The 25087-nt window shown below is 28.3% G+C and overlaps 1 protein-coding gene and 1 long non-coding RNA gene across 2 annotated transcripts; one reads left to right on the forward strand and one right to left on the reverse strand.

Moving 5' to 3' along the window:
* The first annotated feature begins 6698 nt into the window (after positions 1–6698).
* On the forward strand, positions 6699–9818 carry LOC112704153 (cullin-like protein 3). Its single transcript, XM_025755686.3, has 6 exons — positions 6699–7002; positions 7228–7327; positions 7413–7598; positions 7858–7908; positions 8010–8219; positions 9194–9818. Exons 1-6 carry the CDS (start codon positions 6761–6763, stop codon positions 9683–9685), a joined length of 1281 nt encoding a protein of 426 aa, XP_025611471.1. The 5' UTR covers positions 6699–6760; the 3' UTR covers positions 9686–9818.
* Positions 9819–10481: 663 nt separating this feature from the next.
* LOC112704317 (uncharacterized) lies at positions 10482–13965 on the reverse strand. Its single transcript, XR_003154959.3, has 4 exons — positions 13519–13965; positions 13345–13415; positions 13147–13265; positions 10482–11690 (listed from the first exon to the last, which is right to left on the reverse strand). It is a non-coding gene; the product is annotated as an uncharacterized lncRNA (long non-coding RNA).
* Between the last annotated feature and the right edge of the window lie 11122 nt (positions 13966–25087).

The following is a 25087-nucleotide window of genomic DNA, read 5'->3' on the forward strand; positions in this document are numbered from 1 at the left end:
TTTCTTCAAACCACATTCATACTTTACAGTATTAACTTTTAACCCATAATTGATAATTCTAATAAGGACTTGGAGCCACATTATTAACAATTATGATAATTCATTATATGTCAACAGTCAACACAACTCCAAAACAACGAGGCCAACTAATGATGACGAATAATAAGAAAAAAAAATTAGAGTTTCCTAATGAACATATATATTACAATTAGGTTCACTGAACAAGAACATGTGTTAATTTTATTCGACACGTGTTTATTATTTATTTAATGAAATATAAAATTAAAAAAAATATATAGTCATATATATATATATATATATATAAAATATTATTAAATGATATTTTTTATTTCTAATATATCGAATTTTTAAATATTTAATTTAAATATATTTTATTTTATTATAAAATAATTTTTTATTTTTTAATAATATTAATTTTTTACAATACATAATTATTTAATTATTTTTAAATATATATAAATAAATTATTCTTAATCATATACATTACTTTTCATTTCAAGTAATTTTTTTTAATTTTATTCTTTAAAATTTTTATTCATTATAAATATTTATAAAATAATTAATACATATATAACCTTACGGAAAAAAAAAGAGTATGGTATATATATAATCAAGTATAAATTATACTTTTGTTTTTAATTTATCGAATTATTTTAATATTTAATTTAATTAATCTTTATTTTTATTTTAAAATAAATTTTAATTTTATTCTTTAACAATATCAAATTTTATATAGTAAATAATTATTTAATTATTTTTTAATCACATCTAAATAAATTATTCTTAATCACATTATTTTTATTTTAAATATTTTATTTTTTTATTTTACTCTTAATCACATTAATTTTGTTCTAAGTAAAATTATTTTTTATTAAAAATAAAATTAAATAAATAAATTAAATCATTATCATTCATAAAAAAATTAAAATTTTTGAAGGAAAAAAATGAAATTTATGTAAAAGTTAAAAATAAAATTTAATTAAACTAAACATTAAAAAATTGGGTATATGAACGACAAAAAAGTATAATTTATATTTTATTGTATATGTATCATATTTTTTTTTCTCTTTTTTAAAAAATTATCTATTAATCATTCTATAAGCATTAGTAAAAACTTTGAATTCGTAATTCAATTCATTCCATTAAAATTTACTATCATGTTACCTAATTTAGTAATTATTTTAAGAGTAATATATCGTTTTTGTCATTAACATTTTTGTCCTATTTAAATTTCTAACATTTCAAAATCATCTTAATGTTATCCTACCGTTAATTCTACTAATAGATTACTAACAATAAGATAACATCCACCGCTTGCCATCGCTGCTGCCACCGTCGTAGCCGAAAGAGCTAGAGGAGCGAGCGAGAGTCACGCGAAAGAGAGGAAGGACGGGGAAGAAGGAAGAGAAGAAAACCAAAGAGCAAAGGAATCTTATTCAAGGGAGTGTCCTTCAAGCTAAGATCACGTGCGTACAATGCCACTCAAACGCAGAAGAGGACAACGAAAGAAGAGAAAGAAGAAGTCTCAATAAGAAGATTAAATGTTAAAAATAACTTTAAAATTTATCCCAAACATTAAAGACAGAAATAATATTTTTTTTGTTATATAAAGCAGTGCCAAAACATACATAAAGAGACCAAAATATACTAATTTAATTTTATATATAAATAATTAATTTTTAAATTTATTACTTAAAATAATGATTTAAACAAATAAATTTAATTATATAATTATATAATTTTTTCATGTATAACTTTAATATTAAATTCTTTAAAAAATAAAGAATAAAGTATATATATTTTTTAATTTTTTAAAATTTTAAAAATACTATTAAATTTATTTTGTTTTAAATTTGTCTTAAAATTCGACTTGTATTAAATATATCACTGATAGTTAATTTTTCAAAAATTTAGAATCAATAATTTAATAACTATTTTATAAGAATAATCTTTAATATAAGTTATTCGGACATAATTGTCATACATTATTATTAAATTGATTCTAAATTTTTTTAAAAAATTTATTATAAAAAATATTTTAATATAAATTAAAAATTTTTAAAATAAAAATAAAATAAAATTTAAAAATATTTTTTAAATTTTTAATAAATTTCAAAAATAAAAAATATGTTTTACCCGAAAATAATTTTTTAAATGATTGCATCGCTTTCCATTGGATTCTCTATCATCTCTCATTGATGTTAATGGGATATCTAGCATGCAATTGGTTGCACTATTTTTTTTTTTTTTCAAACTACCTCCTAAGTCGGTAGCATAAGGAGTTAAAGACTATATAATTACAGATTAAAACTTCATTTAAGATTTATCATTAATTAATAAATTTATTATATGCACAAAATATTATTAAAATTGCAATAATTATTTAAATAGATTAATAAATTAATTATAAAACTAATCCAACTTAATTATTAATTGCACTCTATATAAAGAGAGACACGCACGCAACAAATTTAGTAGTAAACCTTTGTTAATTTAGTACTATCCAGTGATATGCTTATGCTATATTGCATTCCAATGAAGACAACAAACACCATGCGCACCATTAACTTTGAGAACTCGCATTATTAGTGCTCCTTATGAAGCTAATAGTGTGCTGATGGCAAGAAAAAACAAATATAAATTTATTTATTTTTTAAACCAAACTACTAATTGTATATTAAAACTAGCTAATCACTAAATTTAGTCATCATATATTTATATATAAATATAGATATTAATTAAATCATTTTTAATATATATTTTATATTTTATATTTTAATATATATTTTATATTAATAACTAATTTTAAAATATATATAGCATAATTACTTTTTCAAATAAGAAATGATACGGTATGCATGGTATTATTGCTTGTTGAAACAATTCAATATATTTTATGATAAAAATTCAAATGCAGTTATTGGATGAAAATAACTAAAAATATTAGATATTTTAACATATTTAATCAAATTATAATCTAATAATTTTTAATAATTAAGCTTTATATTATATTGTGGTCATATTTCATGGCCAAATGTTATTCTTATTTCTTTGATTTTTAAGGAATCTATCGTTGCCAAGCACTCAAGCACAATATCTTTTTTTTTTCACTTCGATAAATCATTCCCTTAAGGATAAACAACATGTTGTGAGGAGAGTGGATCTTCTCAATTTTTTTTAACAATTAAAATAATAAAGTGTGATCTCTTATCATTAATTATTATAAGTGAAACTAAGAAAAAATATAAAAGTGTGTGTTAAAAGGTTATAAATCACACTTTACTCTCTTAATTTTTTTCAACAATTGAGAGAATTCATTTCCATTGTAAGATACTACTTTATTCGAAGTGAAATTCAATCATTCAATATTTTAAGATTTAATTATTCTAATTTTTATAATTTTATCGAATTTTTAATTAAATTTCTATATATTTTTTTAATTAAGTGTTTATATTTTTTTTTAATTAAGTCCTGTTGACAGTAAACATCTAAAAAATATTAGTGAAGTGTAAATTTGTTTATTTACTCATATTCTACATTTATAATTTTCACTTTCGCTGTTCTCCACCTTATTCACCATCTCCTTATTCTCTTCCTCTGTTACCACTCTCCCTCTACCAATAAACTCCTTTTTTACCATTATTGTAAAATTTTTGCTATAATCAACACAAATTCAGAAATTAGCATAATCAAAATCAGAATTTTTACCATAACATAATCAGTTAATTACAAACAAAGCACATAATCAGAATTTATAATAAAAAATTTTTAACACAATAACAGAAGTAAAAGTAGAAACAGAATGAAACAGAAGCTGAAACAAAAGTAGAATTAAGCAGAAAAATGAAGTAGAACAGAGATAGAATCTGAGGCGACGAGCAATGGACACCAACAATGGATGGGAAGGGAGAAACTCGTCGACAACAACAAATTTATATTTAAAAAAATTATCAACACAATTACAGTCAACAATTCCCGATCAAGAATCAACAATTTAATTATACAAATTCCAAATTCCAAGTTTAGTAACAAAACCATGACAAATTCAAATCACAAACAACAATTCCATATCATACATTGTGGGGAACAGAATCGGCTAAAGAAGACGACGACGTCCATATCAGTAGAACCACCCAATGCGATGATGGCGCACGATGCACGACTAGATACGACGCCGACGATGACGCTGTTGTGAAGGGAAAGGTGAAGACGAAGGTGCGCAAGATGACTGGTGCGGCGATTGCAAGCGGCATCAATGAAGATGCAGATCTATGCGGAGAAAGTGTTGGATTTTTTCTCTCCTTTGTGAGGTCCAAGCCCAACATTTTGAGAGTCATTTTTGAGAAAAAGAGAGTATCCACCAAAAGAGAGAAAGAAGGGAAAAACATAATTTTCATTTTTGTCCAAAACAGTAAATTTCAAATGGTAGTTTCTCAGTTGTTCATCGTTGAATCGGCTTGAAATTTAAACTACGTGTTCCTATCATCTTATTCTTCATTTTGGTTGGTGAAGATGTTGATTGAAGATTTGCAGTGAGAGAAATTGGTTTCACAAGAGAGAAATTAGGTTTCCTATTTTTATACAGAGCAGCAATCTTGGAACAAAAATTTCTCATTTTTTCACCGTTGGATTGACGTGAAATTTAGACTGTAGATTCTTCGCATCTTGTTCTTCATTCTGAACGGTGGAGATTTTAATTGGAGGTCTACAGAGGGAGAAATTGGCTTCGACAGTAGCTCTATTTTTTTGGTATATTTCATCTTCTTGCTTCTTATTTGTGAGCTTTGGTGCTTTGATATTTTGGCTGGTTATATGCACGTTTTTGTGCTTTGTTTGAGACTCTCTTGTACCTCATTTGATTATAGTGGAGCTATTTCATTGGTCTGGACGACCCGTGATTTTTACCTCTCACATTGAGGGGTTTTCCACGTTAAAATCTCGGTGTGTTTTTGTTATTGTTTTATTTGCTATATTTGCTTGTTATAGTTACTGCGATATTGTATTGTAAGTGCTTCCTTATTGTTCTTGTGTTGGATATTTGTGTTGTTTCCGCTACTAGGCTCTTTCAGAAAGCGGGTCAAAGAGCAAAAAAGTACAGGTTCAGATTCAGTTTCAAACAATAAAAAAATATATATTAAAAAAAAGAAGAATGACAAAAGCTATTGCACAAGCACAAGTGAGTACCCTTTCTTTATCGTTTTTCTTTTTCATTCCATTTCGCCGACAAGAAAACGAACCTTCACTTTTCACCTTCTTTGACTTCTATCCAAATACAATCCTTTCTTCTTCTTTGAACAAACCATCCCAATTGAACTTCATCTAAATCATTCAACTAATAAACAGAATCGCTTTCAAAATGATGCCGGAATTAACGTGCAACGCTCGCAATAAAGAATTCAATGACAACACAGAACAAAAGCTTCATTACAAGTCTGAGTGGGATCGCTACAGTCTCACAACGGTGGAAGACGGAACAATGACACTAAACACAGAGGGCAGAACAATGATGGACGAGAAGAAGAAGCACTACTCAGTACTAAGAGAAGAATTCCTGTAGAATTATTGAAGATCGAAATGAAAAGGATAATTTTGAAATTTAAAAAATATTTAAGTATCTTCAATTAGGTTTAGAATCCTTAACTTTAGAATATTTTAATTTTTAATAGAATATTTTGTTATTTTAAACGTTTTTATAACAGTAGCAGTAGAGATTTAATTAAAAAAAATAATATAGAGATCTAATTAAAAATTCGATAAAATTATAAAGATTTATAGAATAATTAAACCATATTTTAATTAAAAGTTCACATAATTAACAAGCTACCAAACTATACAGCAACCCTTATATTTTTTTTTTCACCATATTTTCCAACTTACCAGGTCAAAAATGAATATGCCTTGATATTGAACTCCGTTTAAATACTTATTAGTTTTTTTTTTTTTTTTTTGGTTTCCCACGGTATCCCCCAACCCGGCAGGTCAAGGACTAATCCGTCGCGGTACTGAGCTCCATTTAAGGGTTTGCCGCTAAATACTTATTAGTTATTCCTTGGTTAGGCAGCACTAATTTTTATTGCTTTTTGTTCTGTAGGTTTTCCAAGTCCCGTGATTATTGGATACATACATAAATGCCGAATAGAAAGGGCACAAAAGTCTCTACCTTTATTTGTATATCAATTATGCGAACCATTTAACCAAAAGGTCACTAATAAAAATCAATAATAATAAATATGTTTGAAGACATTTTGGGCTTTTGAAATAAAATGACCTACGGTATTAGACAGCTTAAATCTTAAAGGTTTATAGTAAGGCCCATACTCACCATCAATATTTTTATCTTCATAACACACACACACACAAAATAAAAAACGTTAGTGTTTGCACTTTGCACCGACAACTGGTTAATCAGGTTAATTATATGCTTAAAAAAGCAAAATTTAAAATTATCTTTTAAAGAGTGTTGTATTCTCTATGTTATTTTCTACCACGTTATTATTTGCCGAAATACTTTTATTGTTGTTAAAATATTTTTTAACACTTCAAAGTTATGCTAGGACTAATTCTTTAGCACCCCAGAATAAAAAAATAAACGAACATATTTATTTAGAATTTTCAAACATGGCGGCTAAGAAATTAATGAGCGTAGATATTTCCTTGCAATATATGATGTGTAGAATGTAGATATAAATCAAATGGTTTAGTCAACTCTTAATATTTATTTTCTTTAACCAAAGTCAAAATGAACTATCATCATCTCCTTTTGCACTTAACTCTTTCTCTTTCCCTATTATTATTTCCCTCTTCCAATCTCTTTGTTGCTGCTGATTCTGAACCTATGAGTTCCACCATGGAAGAATGCAAAAGCTCCAGCAAGAGTTTTGAGGAAACATGGTCTTTACTTCAGAAAGCTATAAACAGAACCATCAGTGTAGCAGAAGGGCTTGATTCTTTCACAAGCAAAGATTACATCTCCTATTATACGCATCCTTCCAAATTTAATTCACTGCTCAATTTGTTTTAGAGTTTAATTTTGATGCACTGATAGTGTAAAATATTTTATACAATCGTGCAATTATATCCGTTCTTTTGGATGGCTATTTACAGTCAGAGTGCATCAAAATTAATTTCTTTTTTAACTATGCTACATTTTTTAATTTGATGATATTCTAAGATAATGTATGGGTGGTCCTTAATTTTTGTGCCTAGAATTGTTTATGAATTGTGTACTGAGAAACTTGGAGAAGAGAATGCCAAGCTGCTCTATTTCCAATACAAGAAGGCCATTGAAGATTACATTAGTTCCAAGGTTATGTCTAATTTTTTGTTGTTGGCATCATGATAATTGATATTATTGGAATTAATGGTTTTTTTGTATTATTTTTTTTCACTAGGTTCTTCCATCTTTGAGAGGAAAGAAAGATGACATTCTGTTGAGAGAACTACTCACAAGATGGTCCAATCACAAAACTTTGACTTACTGGCTCTTAAGATTCTTTCATTATCTTGACAGATACTATCTCCCCAGATTTGGGCACCCTTCTACTGAAGAAACAAGTTTGTTGTCTTTCTATGACTTGGTAATAATATATGATTTTCTCATGTTATATATAAAGTTTAATTTTGATGCATTGATAGTGTAAAAAGTATACAATTATTTGATCAGATTCATGAGTTTAGATAATTTTTTTAAGTAATAATGTGACAATACACGATTAGTTAATTGTATGAAAAATTTTTATGCTGACGGTGTATGAAAATTAAATTTGTGATTTCGTTATATAAATTGGTTTTGCTCTTTCCCAATTTTATTACCAATGTTTCATTTATGTGCCTCAGGTATTTGATGATGAGATGAATCAACAAGTAGGGGATGCTATATTATCCATGGTATAATTATGTTTTCTATTTTCAAATGTATATAGAGACACATAGCTACACTAAAACCTTATTGTAACGTTCCAAATGATGGTTATTTTATACAAATGCAGATTCATGAGGAAAGTGCAGGAGAGAAGGTGGATTGGAAATTGATTAACAACATTGTGGCTATCCACCCAGAGATTGGAGATAGATCAACCAAAAACCATGCACAAGGCTTTGTAGAAAGACTTGTTAAAGACAATGTTGCATTCTATTCTGATGTAGCTTCAAATTGGATAGCAAGCTCTTCCTTTAAGTTTAAGGATCACACACCAAAGGTGACCTTCTTTCCAAAATTTTAGGTATTTGAGATAGAAAACTTGTGTCTTTATTTTGAATATGGATCATCTAAATTTTAGATTTTCACTTAAAAAACCATAAAGGGTCATGACAATTACCTCGAAAAAGACAATGAGACTCTTAACAAAAAAAATCAACCCGACTCCTGAGCTTTACTTTTATAGGACTGATTAGCCCTTGTGTCAATGTTTTTTTTTTTTACACAGGGGCTAGTCAGTCCTATAAAGTAAAAATCAGAGGTTGGGTTGGGTATTTTTTTTATTTGGGAGCCTCATAGTCCTTTCTAAGTAATTGTCAGGGGTCGAGTTGGATATTCATTGGGTTAAGTGTGATCTGTCATCCTTGACTTTTTTTTTCTTATATTTTCTCTTGATCTCACCTATGAAATAAATGGTGAGAGATCACGTTACCCTCTCAAGTAAAATCTAAAATTTAGAAGATCCAAATCTTTTATATTTATTTTCAAAACTAAACAAATAGATAGTGTCAAAACATAAGATTTAATTACTATGTTTGGTTTCTATAATTTTACTAAATTTATAATTAGTTTTATTTTTATTTTTTTCAATTGAGTCTCTACGCTATTTTTAATTTTACAATTAGGTTCTTTTCATATCAAAAACATTAAAATTAACGAAGTATTTTTTCCAAAACATATATGGTCAAAAATCTAATTAAGTTTTTAATTGTAGATACATTCAATTTTCGAAACAAATATTTAGTTAACTCCAACCGTCTTTGCACTAATAAGGACCTAATTACAAAATTAAAAACGGTGTAAGAACTTAATTGAAAAGAAAAAAAATATAAAGAGCTAATTGTAAATTTGATAAACTATAAGAAGTAACAAAATAATTAATTCCAAACACAACCTAAATAAGTGAATGAAAATATTTGTATAAGCATAATCAAATCAATCACTGAATAATGATGCATCCAATTGGTTATACAGGAAGAGAAATTACATGAGAATCCAATAGTTTCATCAAAGAGAATAAAATTGGTGAGTTCTGATGGAGATGTGTTTGAAGTGGACTATAAAGTTGCAGTTATGTCACAAACAATTGAAGATGTCATCAAGGCTAATCCTGCTGCTGCTAGTGATGAAATTTCAATTTCTTTAGTGAATAGCAGAACACTGAAGAAGGTGATTGAATATTGCAAGAAGCACACTACTGAATCTGAATCTGAATCTGAATCTTCTTCCAAGTGGGATGATGAATTCTTGAAGGTTGACCAACCAGAAAAACTGTTTGACCTGGTTTTGGCTTCAAACTACTTAAACATCAAGAGTCTTCTGGATCTCACAACCAATAAAATAGGGGACATGATAAAAGGCAAGAGTCAAAGTGAAATCCGCAAGATCTTCAACATTAAGCAAGAACTAACCCCTCAAGAGGAACAAGAGATAAAGAACGAGCATGCCCAAGCATTCCAATATTAATACTATAGTTTAATTTCCATTCGCAGCGCAAAAGTTTATTTTAAATAATTATTTATGTTATCAATATAAAAGATAATTATATAATTAGATTTTCATGTGATTTTAATATATCAAAATTAAATTCAGAATCAAATCATTAAAGAAGTGAAAACTTGGCCAAGTAAGTAGAGTAAGATTTAATTTGGGTAAATAATTTAATTAATTTATTTAAAAAAGATAAAACAATAAATATTTGTATTAAAAATAATTTATAAATATGTTATTTTGTGTTTGATTTTTTAATTTAAAAAATATTTAATTAAAAAAAATAATAAATCTTTTATTATAACATAAGTTATTTTTTAAATTTTTCTATCAACACTTAAATAACTTTTTTAAAAATTATAATTTAATTTTAAAAATTTACACCAAACATAAATTTTATAACTTTTCATAAGTTAAAAAAAACTATTTATTAACTTATCCAAACTGAATTTTTCTCTAACAAATTTAGATAATTTAAAATAAAAAAGTTAATAAAATAATAAAATAATAAATTAATTATTATTTAATTTATAACTCTATTATATATAAGTCTTATTAACTTAATTTAAAAATAATTAATTTTTTATTTTATCACTTTAAATTTGTTTGGATGTTATTAATAAAATAGATATTTTTTAGTGTGTTTATTAAATTTTTAATAATAAAATAAAAATATTTTTTTTAAGTTATAAATTATATTTTTTAAATTATTTTAAAAATAATTTTACATAAGAAATAAATAAATATTTTATATTATTATACAAAAAATATAATTAATAAATAAAAAATTATATAATATTGACTCACAAGCATTACATAATACAAATCCTATCCCTTTTACAAAATGTGTAAAGATAAAGGCGGGGAAAAAACATAATATCTAAAACAATACAATACATCATATAAACAGAAACGAAATAAACTCTTCGTGACTTCTTCGTCCATATCCCAAAAAAGAAACACCTGTAAAGGAATGAGAACATCGTTCTCGCTGGTTCTCACTATAGGGTTACAGAATCGTTATAATAAGATACGTAAAATAAAACTGTTTTCAGAGTACAGTGACCATTGTCGCCTTATATATCGTTTCAAAAACCAAAGGTTTACATTTAAAAATCTGAAATACTTTTTAAAAGAGAAATTCATTTATTCTTCAAAACCCAAAACATTTTGTATCAAATATTAAAAGTTTTCCTAGACAGTATGAATGACCAAACTGTTCCAAGTATAGGTTCATTAAGTCTATACTAAACCAGTTTGATTTTTCATACTTTACTAAACCGAAAACTCAAACCAATCACGATCTCTGGTCTATCACATAATCAATCACGCCCTCAGACCCAAACAACTCAATCAACATCCAATTCACCACAATCCAACTAATTTCAGTTACAAACACAAGTAGAGAAGTTCAAATACAAACAAAGCAGTTACATCAAGTATAACAATTAGCAGTTAAACATAATTATTCACATAAGCAAACAAATTACAATATGCACACCCAAACAATGTCACATAGATGCATATGATGAATGTCTATCCTATTGGCTCGTGATATCACTTGTCGGTTCAAAATGCCAACCCAACACATCTTCGGGAATGTTGCCTTTCTGCCATACTAGGGATATAGTGCCCTGCACACTCATGCAACAGAAAATCTGCTACACCAAGGATATAGTGTCCTGCACACTATTTACCCGTAGATATAGTGCCCATCACACTCTTTCTTCAGGTTATAGTGACCGAGTTCACTCTTGCGGCAGAAAGGTTATGTGAGCGGGAGACTGCCACAACCCTCACATCTCAACGTAGGTGGGAGACTGCCTCGACCCCTACTCTGGCACCACTAACTCGACAAACAGAAGACTGCCACAGCCCTTGCCGAAGGCACATAGCAACTTTTCGAATCAATGCTTGTCACGTGAGAGGAAGACTGCCACAACCCTCACATCCGAACGTAAGCAGGAGACTGCCACAATTTCTACAATGGTGAACAATGCATTTCACAACCACATACTTAAACTCATAATCAATTTTTAATTTCTCAAAATAATTTTCTTTAAAATCAAAATCCATTCTTTTTGTTAACAATCTCCGAAAATGTCAGCAACTTCAAAGTCATACCAAATTGGAATTTTTTTTGAAAAGACTCAAAAATCATTCACTCTTATAAATTAACCATCGTAGCAAAGTCTCAAGATTTTAAGGAGGAACCCACCAAATTTTAATTTCTTAAATTCATTACAGATCCGTAAAAATCATTGCTTCCTATACTAAATCGACTAAATAAGGTTCCTAAATCAAAACAAAAGTCCAATTTCCTTTAAAATCATTAAAAGCTCCTTTGAACAAAATCCTTAAGTCCAACTAAAAACATAAGCCCTTTTTTATATTTAAAATCGATATTAGAACATAATACTTTTTTTCAGTTATTTAAAATCGTAAAGTAATTCTTTTCTTAAATAAATTAAACTAAAAAAACATAACTATTTTCTTAATAAATCAAATAATACGATTTCTCAAATCCAAACCTTTCTAAATAACCTTTTAAACATATTCTCAGATTTTTATAAAAATTTCGATAATATCTCTCCTAAAACTTGGACTTTGTCATCCTTTTCGGGTCCCAACCAAACCATTCAGCAACCCTTTTTAACTGGTCTAATGTAATAGCCCAGACCACCCACTAGCACGATATTATCCGTTTTGGCACACAAGGTCTCACGATTTTGCCTTCGACGATAGGGATGATAGCCGAAGCCCCCCACACTCACTCGTCAAAATGCGTCATGCTAGGAAAAGGTATCCACACCTTTATAAGGCATGCTTCGTTCCCCTCCCTAACCGATGTGGGACCTTACAATCCACCCCCCTAAGGGAGCCCAGCGCCCTCGCTAGCACATCGATCCAGGCTCCGGCTCTGATATCATCTGTAAGAGCCCAGACCACCCGCTAACACGATATTGTCCGCTTTGGTACACAATGCCTCACGGTTTTGTCTTTGACGATAGGCATGATAATCAAAGTCCCCCACACTCACTCGTCAAAACGCGTCATGCTATGGAGAGGTATCCACACCCTTATAAGGCATGCTTCGTTCTCCTCCCCAACCGATGTAGGACCTTACATCTAAAACCAAATCAGTTCAAAAGCAAGATAAATCCAAACATTCATATCATTTTCATATCTCAAGGAAACCGATTCAAAATAAAATTATTATCAACTTGTCAAACTCATTTCCAAAATCTTAAAGAGACAATTCAACAACAGTCCATTTATCAAAACCAAAATATAATCCAATCAAATATATAATCATATTCATCCAAAACAGCCACACAATATAAAGACTTATATAATCACTAAAAGTGTATTTCTCACATTGATATCCATTTATAACAATTTCAAACTATAAAATTGAGTTTAGAAAAAGTCCCTACCTCGATTGTCGAAACTATATCCCAAATGTGCCAACAAAACCTTTTCTCTTAACCCGAAATCAGCAACAACCGCAACCTTCAATAACGTAAAAGCGACATGTAACCACCAGAACTCGACCCTACGTTACCAAACCTCATATTTATTAACCAAACAGAACAGAATACTAACACAAGGGTTTTCAAAACATAATTACTTACTGAAATAACAAAACAAATCAGCTGCGACTCCGAATCGACCTGGCAGTAGCTCCGACAATAACTTCAAGCGACTACAGTGAGCAAAAACCCAGTGAAAGCGACTGTAAGAATCACGCAGCATCAATAACATTCCCGGAACCCAAAAGAATAGAAACCAAACTTAAAACCCCTTACCGACAGTGTTTTTTGGCGACGGCAACGGGGTTTCGGGCGACAGAGGCAGCGTGAAACTCCGGCGACTTAGACCTCTGCGAAGGCAATGACGGAACAAAACGTGGCAGCGACCATACGCGCGCCTCCTCCCTCCTCTATGCGACCCAGACGGCGGCACGGACAACAGTAGCGGAGGCGAACTTCTTGGATGGCGACGCGGCTGGGCAACACAACTCTTTCTCTTTGCGGTGGCTCGTGGATGGACAGGCGACAACGACTTCATGGACGGCGACCCACGGCCTTCTCTCCTTTGCATCTCACTCTCTCTCTCTCGCGCGGTCTCTTCGGGAATGGCACGAACAGCGATGCGATCGCAAGCTAGGAGGTCTGCTTTTCCCTCCCGCACTCTGTCTTCTTTGATCCTCTCCCTCTCTTCTTCAGGGGTGTGTGTGTGCTTTTGTGTGGAGTGTATGCGTTGTGAGTCTGTGCGTGTGTAGGTAGTATGTTGTGTGAGTGTGTGGGGGTTGGGTAGCTACTGGCTAGGATTCGGGTTAAGTCAAAAATTAGGGTTTTGATTTGGAGATTTTGGGTTTAATTAGAGTAGGGTAATTTTAATAAAAGGGTTAAGTAATTTTTTCGCCCCTAAGATAGCGTTTGATAAAGAGACAGAGACCGAAAGACTGAGATTGAGAGACAGAGATTGAAATAAATTTCAGTATTTTGTTTGGTGCAAAGTGAGAGACAGAAATTGAAACAAGAATAAAACTCTAATTTAATTTGCACAAAAGATAAAATTGGAATTAATTCATTGAAATGAGGGTATTTTAGCTATAAAATGTTATTAAAGTTTCAGTATCCGTCTCTAAGAATTTCAGTCCCCTGTGTCCTTACTTTTCGTAGGTACTGAAATACTGAAATTTTGGGTCAAAATCAAAATCAAAATCGTCCCCGATCTTTTTTTATTAAAATCATTCTCAACATTATAGAATGTTATAAAATCGTTCTTTTGTCAATAAAAAATATTTTTCGGACAATTTTACCCTTAATTAAAAATAATATTAAAAAATAAAATAAACCTTTCCCAACCCCTTATCTCTTCGCTTTCCTCTAGTCTTTCCTCACCATTCCCTTCCTCTTACCAACTCTCTCTTCCAACTCCTCTCATGCCCCCCTTCTTCCTTCTTATTTCTTACTCTTCTCTTTTTTCCCTTTCTGCCATCCCACCACCTCTATCCTGCCTCCTTTTCCACATTCTTCTCCCTCTCTATCACCAGCCTCAACCTTTTCTCTATTGACGTCTGCCTCGCCTTCCAGTTTCAGTCTCCTTCTTCAATGTCAAGCCCAAAGATATCAGTTTAAAGTTGAATTTCGATATAGGTCAATAAATTTTTCAATTGAAACGTTTGTTTATTCACCCAATTCACCAAGAGTATCGAAGACAGAAGAAATTTATGGGCTTGTGGCTGTAGAACAGTTTTAAAATGGGCAGAAGAGACACTTCGATTTTGAGTTTTTTGTTGCTATTTTCTTCCCTTGCGCTCTTTTTTTTCGTTGTTCTTATTTTCATCTTCGTTTATTTTTTTCTTTTTTTATTTTGTTGTTGATTTTGGATTTAAAATTGTTCTTAATAATTATTGAATTGTTGTTTAATATAAAATTTTTATTGATTTTATTTTGTAGTAGTTGTTGTTGTTAAATTGTTGCACAAAGAAAAAAAGTGGTGATTATTATTAAATTGTTGTTGTTCTGGTGAAAAGAAAAGGATTGGAGGTAGTGGCTAGGTGGTACTGATTTAGGATGAAGAACTGATAATAGAAAAAAAGAAAGTATGATTATTCTGGTGACAGTGGCCATGGTAATGATGATGCAGAGGTTAGTGGTGAAGGATAGAGGATTTTTTAATTTTTGTCTAAGGGTAAAATTATCGAAAAATATTATTTTTGGACAAAAGAATGATTTTATAACGTTTTGTAACGTTGAGGATGATTTTAATAAAAAAAAAAGATCGAAAATAATTTTGATTTTGACTCAATACCTTAGGGACAAAAAAAGTACTTAAACCTTAATAAAATCTGATGATATATTTTAAAAGAGCAAAAACTATTATTACATTTTTTCTGTCTAACATTATCGAAAAAAATCAACAAAGTAGGTAATAAATAATATCCACAAAACATGGTTAAATTATTTAAGGTCACTATTCACTTGGGTCTGGCAGATCTAACAAAAATATTAAACATGACTTTTGTTGTACTGACCTGACTGATATACGAATGTACATGTAGGATTGTTTTTAAAATGGATCAAATTAGATAGAAGGACTTAAATGTATTTTTAAATCCTCAAAAATATAAATGTCCATGGGACAAAAGATCAAAAACCTATTTATCCTTTTCAATATATATATATATATATATATATATATATATATATATATATTAGAATTCACTTCAAAATTAGAATTTTATAAAATTAGGACATAGCGTATTAATTTGAAATCTAATTAAATTCTTAAAAATTATTTTAAAATATTATTTGTTGTACCAAAATATTAATTAATTTAAAATCAAATACTTTAATTAAAATTATAAGATATTAAGATTAATTTTCTTTATTTCTAAAACTTAAAGTATTGAATTATAAAGAATATCAACTATTTAAATTAAATCATATAAAATTTTATTATTTCATAATTACTACGTTATATCTTTAAATTTAGAAAATAACTCAATAATTATAAAATTGGATGAGAATCTTAGTTTCTTTCAAATTCAATTACTCGAAACTTGCTTTAATTATCTTTAATAAAGAAATTTCTGAGATTAAAGTTATAAATAAATAATTGAATTTGAAATTGGTTTATAATAAAATTTTCAAAAGTCTAGGTCTTACAATTACCATCCAATTTCACTTTCACCCCAACCCCACCACTCTTACCTAATTTCACTTTGAACTAAGTACACCCTCTACACCCTCTTCTAACCCAAAATTCCTTTTCACCGTAATCAGACATCCGTCACCTATGCCAGCACGCAGTCCCTCTCTCTGGCGAGAAAGCTCCCAATTTCCGTCGTCACCAACCCCAAGTGCAAGTGAATCGTTCCGTATTAAGAACAAAGATCACATTTTTATGAAGAACAAACATTTCATTCACATTAAAAATAAACGCAATCCCCTTCGTCAGCGAGAACGCTCCCGAGCTCGCGTCTCCCGCCATCACCAACTCCGAGTGCAAGTGAGTCGTTCCGTATTACGAACAAACATCTCATTCGCATTAAGAACAAACATCTTATTTGCATGAAAAATAAATATCCCATTTGCATGAAAACTAAACATCTGCATGCGCAGGAAGAAACTGGGCTGCTTGCATCAGCGCAATGGAGGTGGGGGGCAAAGGCAGTCACCGCGGCGCGATGGAGGACGAAGCTGGGCTGCTTACAACGACGTATATAATAAATAAAAAATAGCAAGTCAATCTTCAAGAATTTCACCGTAATGTAAATAGAAATAAAAAGACTCATACAAAACTTATACAACTAAAATAGCTGGAGAAATAAAAAATCACGGTCCTTTGTCTGCTTGGTAAAATAGTTATTTCTACCAGAATTTTCACAAGAAAACAAAAAAAAAGAAAAAAATCCCGACTTAGTTGAATTTCAAGTATTAAATTTGCACGATGGAGGTGTGACGAGGCTAGGCTGCGTGCGGCAGTCACCGTGGCGCGATTGAAGACAAAGTTGGGCTGCTTACAGCGACATGATGAGACTGAGCTGCCTCCAACGACGAATAGAATAAAAGTGTGACGAGACTGGTGGACTGCGTGCGGCAATTGGAGAGGCGCGATGAAGTACAGATACGTGCGGCAGTTGCGGGTGCATGAAGAAGCCAAAACACTTGCGGTGATTCGTGAGAGATGCCGGGAGATTGTGGGAAGCAAGGACACAAGGCAGGTGTGAGAGGAAGAGTTTGTAGAGGTTAAAAGCCAAATTCAAAATAAAAATTATATTTAATTAATTTAACATTTAAATTTTAAAATTAAAATTAACTTTTTTTAATTCATTATCTAAGTTATTTTAAAAAAAAAAAGGAAAAGCGGTGCTCCCTATACTTTCTTTTCATCAAATTGTCCATAAAAATTTGGGGCATTATTATTGCGGTGGCCGACACTCATTGAATCTGTGACTTTGACACTGAGAAACGTCGGAATTCAATGTCTACGTATCAGACATTATCTATAATAAAATTTATCTTCCATTATTGCCGTTGTAGGAACTCATAAATGATCCCACTCATTCTGCTGCTAGTCTTCTACTATTCTCCCAAAGGAACTTCCTTCACTTCTTTATTTCAACTATAGTTAGACTCGTGTAATAGACAATACACACAAAAAACTAATGCCATAAAAAATTTGTACACAATTTTTAAATAATTAAAATAATAATAAAAGAGTTTTGATTTTATAATTAATTTTAAAATAATATATAACTGTTAAAATAAAAAATTATGTTATAATAAATTTTATCGTATAATATTATAAAAATTAATTCTGACAATTTATTATATATATTAAAATATTTTTTTTAAGTTGAATTTTTTATAAAATATAAAAAAGAGAACCGAAAAATGTTTTCTATTTGATTTTGATACATAAATTAAATTTAAACAAAAAAATTGATAATTAAATACAAAATTCATATATTTGTTAATATTTAAACAAAACTTGACTCATATAAAGAAAAAAAATTCAAAGACCAACAAAATTTATTATTTTTATCCAACATTTTTAACTATCAGTTTAATTATTTTAACTTAATAATCTAACAATATATTTTTATTTCACACTTTTAAATATTAATGACTAATTGCTAACCAAAAACAATAAATTTTACTGGTCTTATAACATTTCTCCTCATATAAATTCTACTTCACTAAAAATATTTTTTGTCGTCGAATAAAATTCTAAAATCGTTTATATAATAAGTTAAAGAAAATAAAATTATAAAAAATTAAAATAAATCTAAGTATTTTTTGAATGAATTTCCTTTAATATTGTTGAATATCAAATAACTTTACAACTTATAATTTTATTCCAAAAATTCAAATATATATGTATATATATTATTTGATATGTAACATAAAATAATAAAATAATAGGATAATTTTTTCTTAAAAAGATAACTTAATTATTATTATAAATTTATTAATTAGAAGATAATACTAGTAAAATTATTGCTTAAATTTATTATTAAATTAAAATATATTTTTAAATAGGTATCTAAAAAAAATTTTATCGGACATTTTCGTCTCCCAAAAAAATTTATTACGTTGACGTAGTTGAATTTTTTAAAAATAAGATATATAGGTCCTTACATCACATTTTTTAAAGAACAATTTGTTCAAATAAAAATAACAGATTTAACTAATATAACGACTTATATGTCTTATTTTTATAAGAGAAGTGCTACATATATAAGTCATTTTGGTTTACAAATCATACAAGTTGGGCCAAACCCAACAAAAAGATATTCACCCATACGAGCGTGTTAACACGCGCTACTCAGCGGTTTTCAAAGCGCGCTTTGCGTTTCTCCTCCTTCTCCTCCTCTTACTTCTTCTCCTTCTCCTCCTCTTACTTCTTCTTCTCCTTCTTCTTTGCGTTTCTTCTTTATTTGATTTTTTTCTCCCAAAAAGAATTATGAAAATATGAAATAAGAAGATGAAGAAAAAGAAGTAGCAAAAGATGAGGAGGAGAAAGAGGAAGAGTTTTGAATTATGCAGAACTTATCAGCACATATACACCAAAAATTCTTAAGAATACACCCAAATATCTTCGTGTTACACCCAAATTTGCTGCAAATACAGAAAAGTGTTTCTTCTAATAATGCTGCATTTTTCTTCTTCTTCTTCTTCTTCTTTTTTATTTCTTTCTTTCTTTTAGTTAAACGAATGTAAGTTCATCATCTTTCAAATAATTTTGTATCATTATGTGTTTTTTCTTCTTCTTTATTTGATTTTTTTTGTTTTCATTCTTGTTAAATGAGTAAAACAAGAAAAATTTGAGAAGATAAAATAAGAAAAAAAGAAGAAGATGATAATGATGATGAAAAAGAAGAAGAAGAAGAAGCAGAAGATGAGAAGGAGGAAGAAGAAGAGTTTTGAATTATGCAAAACTTATCAGCACACATACACTAAAAATTCTTAAAGAATAAGAGTTTTGAATTATGCAAAAGATGAAAAAGAAGAAGAAGAAGAAGCAGAAGATGAGAAGGAGGAAGAAGAAGAGTTTTGAATTATGCAAAACTTATCAGCACACATACACTAAAAATTCTTAAAGAATACACCCAAATATCTTTGTGTTACACCCAAATTTGCTGCAAATACATAAAAAGTGTTTCCTCTAAGGTTGCATTTTTTTTTTCTTCTTCTTTTCCTTATTTCTTTCTTTCTTTTAGTTGAATGAATGTAAGTTCATCCTCTTCCAAGTAATTTTGTACCATTATGTATTTCTTCTTCTTCTTTGTTTGATTTTTTTTTATGTTTTTATTATTGTTTAAAGAGTAAAAGAAGAAGAAACTTGAGAAGTTAAAATAAAAAAAACAGATGAATAAGAAAAAAAAGAAGAAGAAGATGATGATGATAAAAAAAGAAGAAGAAGAAGCAGCAGAAAATGAGGAGGAAAGAAAAGAAGAGTTTTGAATTATGTAGAATTTATCAGCACACATACACCAAAAATTCTTAAAGAATATACCCAAATATCTTCGTGTTACACCCAAATATCTTTATGTTACACCCAAATATCTTTATGTTACACTCAAATTTGCTGCAAATATAGAAAAATATTTTCTTTAATGCATAACTTTTACATTACATTCAATTCAAACCATCAACGATAAAATATTATTCACCTACAAAATCATAAGTTACTAACAAAAAAGTTAACTAGAATTTAACTACAGTTCAGCACTTGATTGGATTCAAAATAATAATCTATTTCGTTTTAGTTCAATTGATAATCTGAACTTGAATTATTCATTATCTTCAACAACGAGATAAGGAGGAAAAGGAAGGAGGAGAAGAAATTCCAATGAAAAAAGAAGGAAGAAGAGGAAGAGGAAGAGGAGGAGGAGGTGGTGATGGTGGTGTTGGTGACGACGATAACGAAAGAGAACATGCAATAACGGCATGAAGAAGAACGTGCAAGCGTTGATTGAAATCTGTTAAATTAAGAGGCGCGTGAAATGTGCGTGGGTAAGACGTGTGCATGATAGTAATTTAGAGGAAAATAACTTGTATAGACTTCTATGGTAAGTGTAAAGAATAATTGTTTTTATAAAGTTCAGTATTTTAATGTAGTCAAATTTTTTTGAAAATAAAAATATTCAATGCAAAATTTTTCAGGATCTATTTAAATATATACTCTTAATATATATTAATTAGATGATAATATTAGTGAAGATTATTAAATATAGACATACAATAGAAAAAAAAAGTTTATAAAATTTATAACCTAAAAAAAAAGTTTATATAATAATAGAATGATATATAAGATGTCAATCTTTAATTGTAAAAAAGTATATGTATCAATTTTTATATAAATAATATATATATATATATATATATATATATATATATATATATATATATATATATATATATATTCAAACGATTAGGATATTTTGTCCTATAATGTGATATGTTTGAGCTTGAGCCCCTTTTATTTCCTTTTTTTAGGGTGAAAGATTATTCTAAAAAATAAAAATATGTATTTATTTTTTTTATTTGATTTATTTATATTTCTGAAACAAGCGTAATTTAATTTAGTTTTATTCTTATATTTTAAATAAATTTTAATTTTATCTTAAAACGGTGTGTATTGGAATTTAAGTGTTGGTTGAAATTGTAGGAGAACAAGAGAAAAGACGGAGATAGTAATGCAACAGAAGTGGTGTGCATTGACGAGGGTGAAAGAGGTGGCAAAGACAAAGAAAAACAAAAACAACAACAATAACGGTACAAGTGTCGGGGTAGCAGGCATAGAGTGAGAGGAAAGGAGCGATGGTTGTTGCCGTCGATATTGATGGTGGTGGTCATAGGTGAGAGAGGTGGCAATGGTAGGGTTGTGGTAACTAATGAGAGTGGGCACAGGATTCGGTGGTTCAGGAACCTTTGGACCACTTAGTGGTCCAAGTAGAAAACATGTTTTTAGAGTTTTTTATCAATTGTTACGTAGTCTTTGAACTAATTTTAATTACAAATCAACTCCATATATTTTATTTAATTATAAAAATAGTTTTTTATTTTATAAATTATTATTTTATCAATTATCTATTATATTTATTAACAATCAAATACAAAAATAACAACCAATTATATCCTCCATTCATCCTAATAATTCCAATTGATTAAAAAATTAACTTTGATCTCGTTACGTTCGTCCATGACTTCCAAATCGTGTTTCCCTAAAATTCAATCGATTGGTTTTTCAAAACAATCGATTGAATGATAACTCAATCGATTGGTTTACACTATATCACAAAACAATCGATTGAAAGTTGTAAGATAGAATGGTAAAAAGCTTATACTAATCGATTGTTTATACTTTCCAATCGAATAAATGCCTCAAAACAATCGATTGAATTCACGAAAATAACATGGATTTGCCAAATACAATCGATTGGAAAGTGATAACATTGAAGTTTTAGCCAAATTCAATCGATTGGTAATATAATCCAATAGAAGGTGATGAAGTTGAATGTTTTGCCAATTTCAATCGATTGATAATAGTACATAAAATTAATTTATAGATTGGTAATTTATAAAATTAATTTTGCCGATCAATAGTACCTTTTGCTTTTATTCAAGTAAGGCAAAGTAAAAAATACAAAAAGTATATGATATTGATAAGGTAGCAGCGTATCAAGTAGTAAGTATGTTTAATTTATTTATTTGTGTTATGCACAAATTTAGTTTTGTTAAAATATTAGTAACCAGTGCTCTAATTTTTGTAAATATGTTTTGGGATAAGTGTTTGCAATTAGTTAAATGTTAGAATATATTGAGTAAATTCTTTTAATATATTTAGAGTTAATATAAAACTGAGGGTAAAAAATGTATTTAAGCCAAGGAGAGAAGTTTATTACGCATATAAGCCAAACAAGAATCTGATACAAGAATTCACCAAAGCACACTTTAATGTAATTTGAAACAACTTTATTCGAATTACATTCCTTAATAATTCGAATCAATACAGCTCCAATTATTCCCAACCATTGCATACAAGTAATTGTATCAATTCGAATTAGTAGGAACACGTGAGTAGAGGAAGTTCGAATCAAATTGATTCGAATTACTCACATTTCGAATCAAATGGTAATTCGAATTACACATTGTACAATAAGATACTAGAAAAAATATTATATAATATAAAAAAATATACTAAAAGAAGTATAAAACAAAATTATAGTAAATTAATTTTAGTATAAAATTATTAAATATAAATTAATTTTAACTCCTATTAGTACATTGAATTAAAAATAACATATAAAAATGTAGTTGTATTTATTAAATTTTAATAACATATAAAAATTTAATGACTTTTTAAATGTTTTTTTATAATAGGAGTACATTTTTATATACTTTAAATACTTTATATAAAAATGTACTTATATTTATCATACAAAAATAAAGTGTTGTGCTAATATAATAACATTATAATATTTTAAATCAATTTTTTTCTAAGATTTTAGATTAAAAGCAGCACATAAAAAAGCATTATTGGTATTTTAAAGCTAACTTAATTAAAAAAGATAGAACTGTATTTTTTAAGATTTTATGTACATAATTAGGCTAATTTTTTTTTAATATTGATCAAAGATGTGTGTTACACTATGTTATTTGGTTTCAGCTAAGTTTTACTCTACTATAATTTTTTTTTACTTTTCATACGATACAAATCTAAAAATTTTTATAAATTAATTTAAAAGAAAATATCATTGACGTTTTATAAATTTTATGTACCATTACCAATCGATTGAAATTGGCAAAACATTCAACTTCATCACCTTCCAATCGATTGGATTACAATACCAATCGATTGAATTTGGCTAAAACTTCAATGTCATCACTTTCCAATCGATTGTATTTGGCAAATCCATGTTATTTTCGTGAATTCAATCGATTGAGTAACAACAACAATCGATTGTTTTGAGGCATTCATTCGATTGGAAAGTATAAACAATCGATTGGTATAAGCTTTTTACCATTCTACCTTACAACTTTCAATCGATTGTTTTGTGATATAGTGTAAACCAATCGATTGAGTTATCATTCAATCGATTGTTTTGAAAAACTAATCGATTGAATTTCAAGGAAACACGATTTGGAAGCCATGGACGAACGTAACGAGATCAAAGTTAATTTTTTAATCAATTGGAATTATTAGGATGAATGGAGAATATAATTGGTTGTTATTTTTGTATTTGATTGTTAATAAATATAATTGATAATTGATAAAATAATAATTTATAAAATAAAAAACTATTTTTATAATTAAATAAAATATATGGAGTTGATTTGTAATTAAAATTAGTTCAAGAACTACGTAACAATTGATAAAAAAACTCTAAAAACATATTTTCTATTTAGATCACTAAGTGGTCCAAAGGTTCTTGGACCACTGAATCCTGTGCCATGAGAGTGTGTCGAGTAAATCTCAACTCATTTAAGAGTTAACGTTTATTATTAGTTAATAAATTGTTGTATACTTTAATTCAAACCAAAATATTTAGTAACTACAAAAATTTAATTAAAATTAGTTAAATTTTATCTTAATAATTAATAAATATTAAATAAAATAAATTTTAATTTTTTTATCTTTTTAATATTATCGTAGTTTAAATTAATTATTTAATATTTTTTTTAATAAATTCAAATTTTGATGCACTAGGACCAAATCTATCCCATTAAGTAACTAACTAATTAATTTATTTTTTCCCGTATGCATGATTATTTAAATTTTGGTTTAAAAGTAAAGTATTTTGCCCACTTTTCATTTAATTTTAAGGTTTTATATTTCACTTTATTATTTTTTTTACGGTTACAATTTTTACCAATTATGTTATATATATATAATCAATTATTAAATTAATTATTTATATAAAATATATAATAAAATATAATATATATAATAAAATTGAATTAAATAATATATATTTATATATAAGTATATAATGACTGGTTTTATATATATATATATATATATATATATATATATATTATATTTTTTATAAAAAATTAATTATTTAGCAAGATTAGAAGACATTCAGATTATTTATTTAGATTGCTATTTTGAAAGATTGTTTTCTTCCAAATTAGTCTCTCACGGTCTCACCCTTACCATTTAACAAATCTCTTGGTCAAATCCAAATCCAATGCAATTAATTGAAAACAAAATATTTTTTTATTTTTAAGACAATAATGCAGTAAAAAATTATTATTAGGTTAATCTTTAAATCAATATTTAAAAATATATTAACTTGAATAAAATTGTCATTCAATAATTATGTAAAATACTATAACCAACATTAATAGA

The sequence above is a fragment of the Arachis hypogaea genome, chromosome 1 (genome assembly GCF_003086295.3).
Source record: "Arachis hypogaea cultivar Tifrunner chromosome 1, arahy.Tifrunner.gnm2.J5K5, whole genome shotgun sequence".
Taxonomy (NCBI): Eukaryota; Viridiplantae; Streptophyta; class Magnoliopsida; order Fabales; family Fabaceae; genus Arachis; species Arachis hypogaea.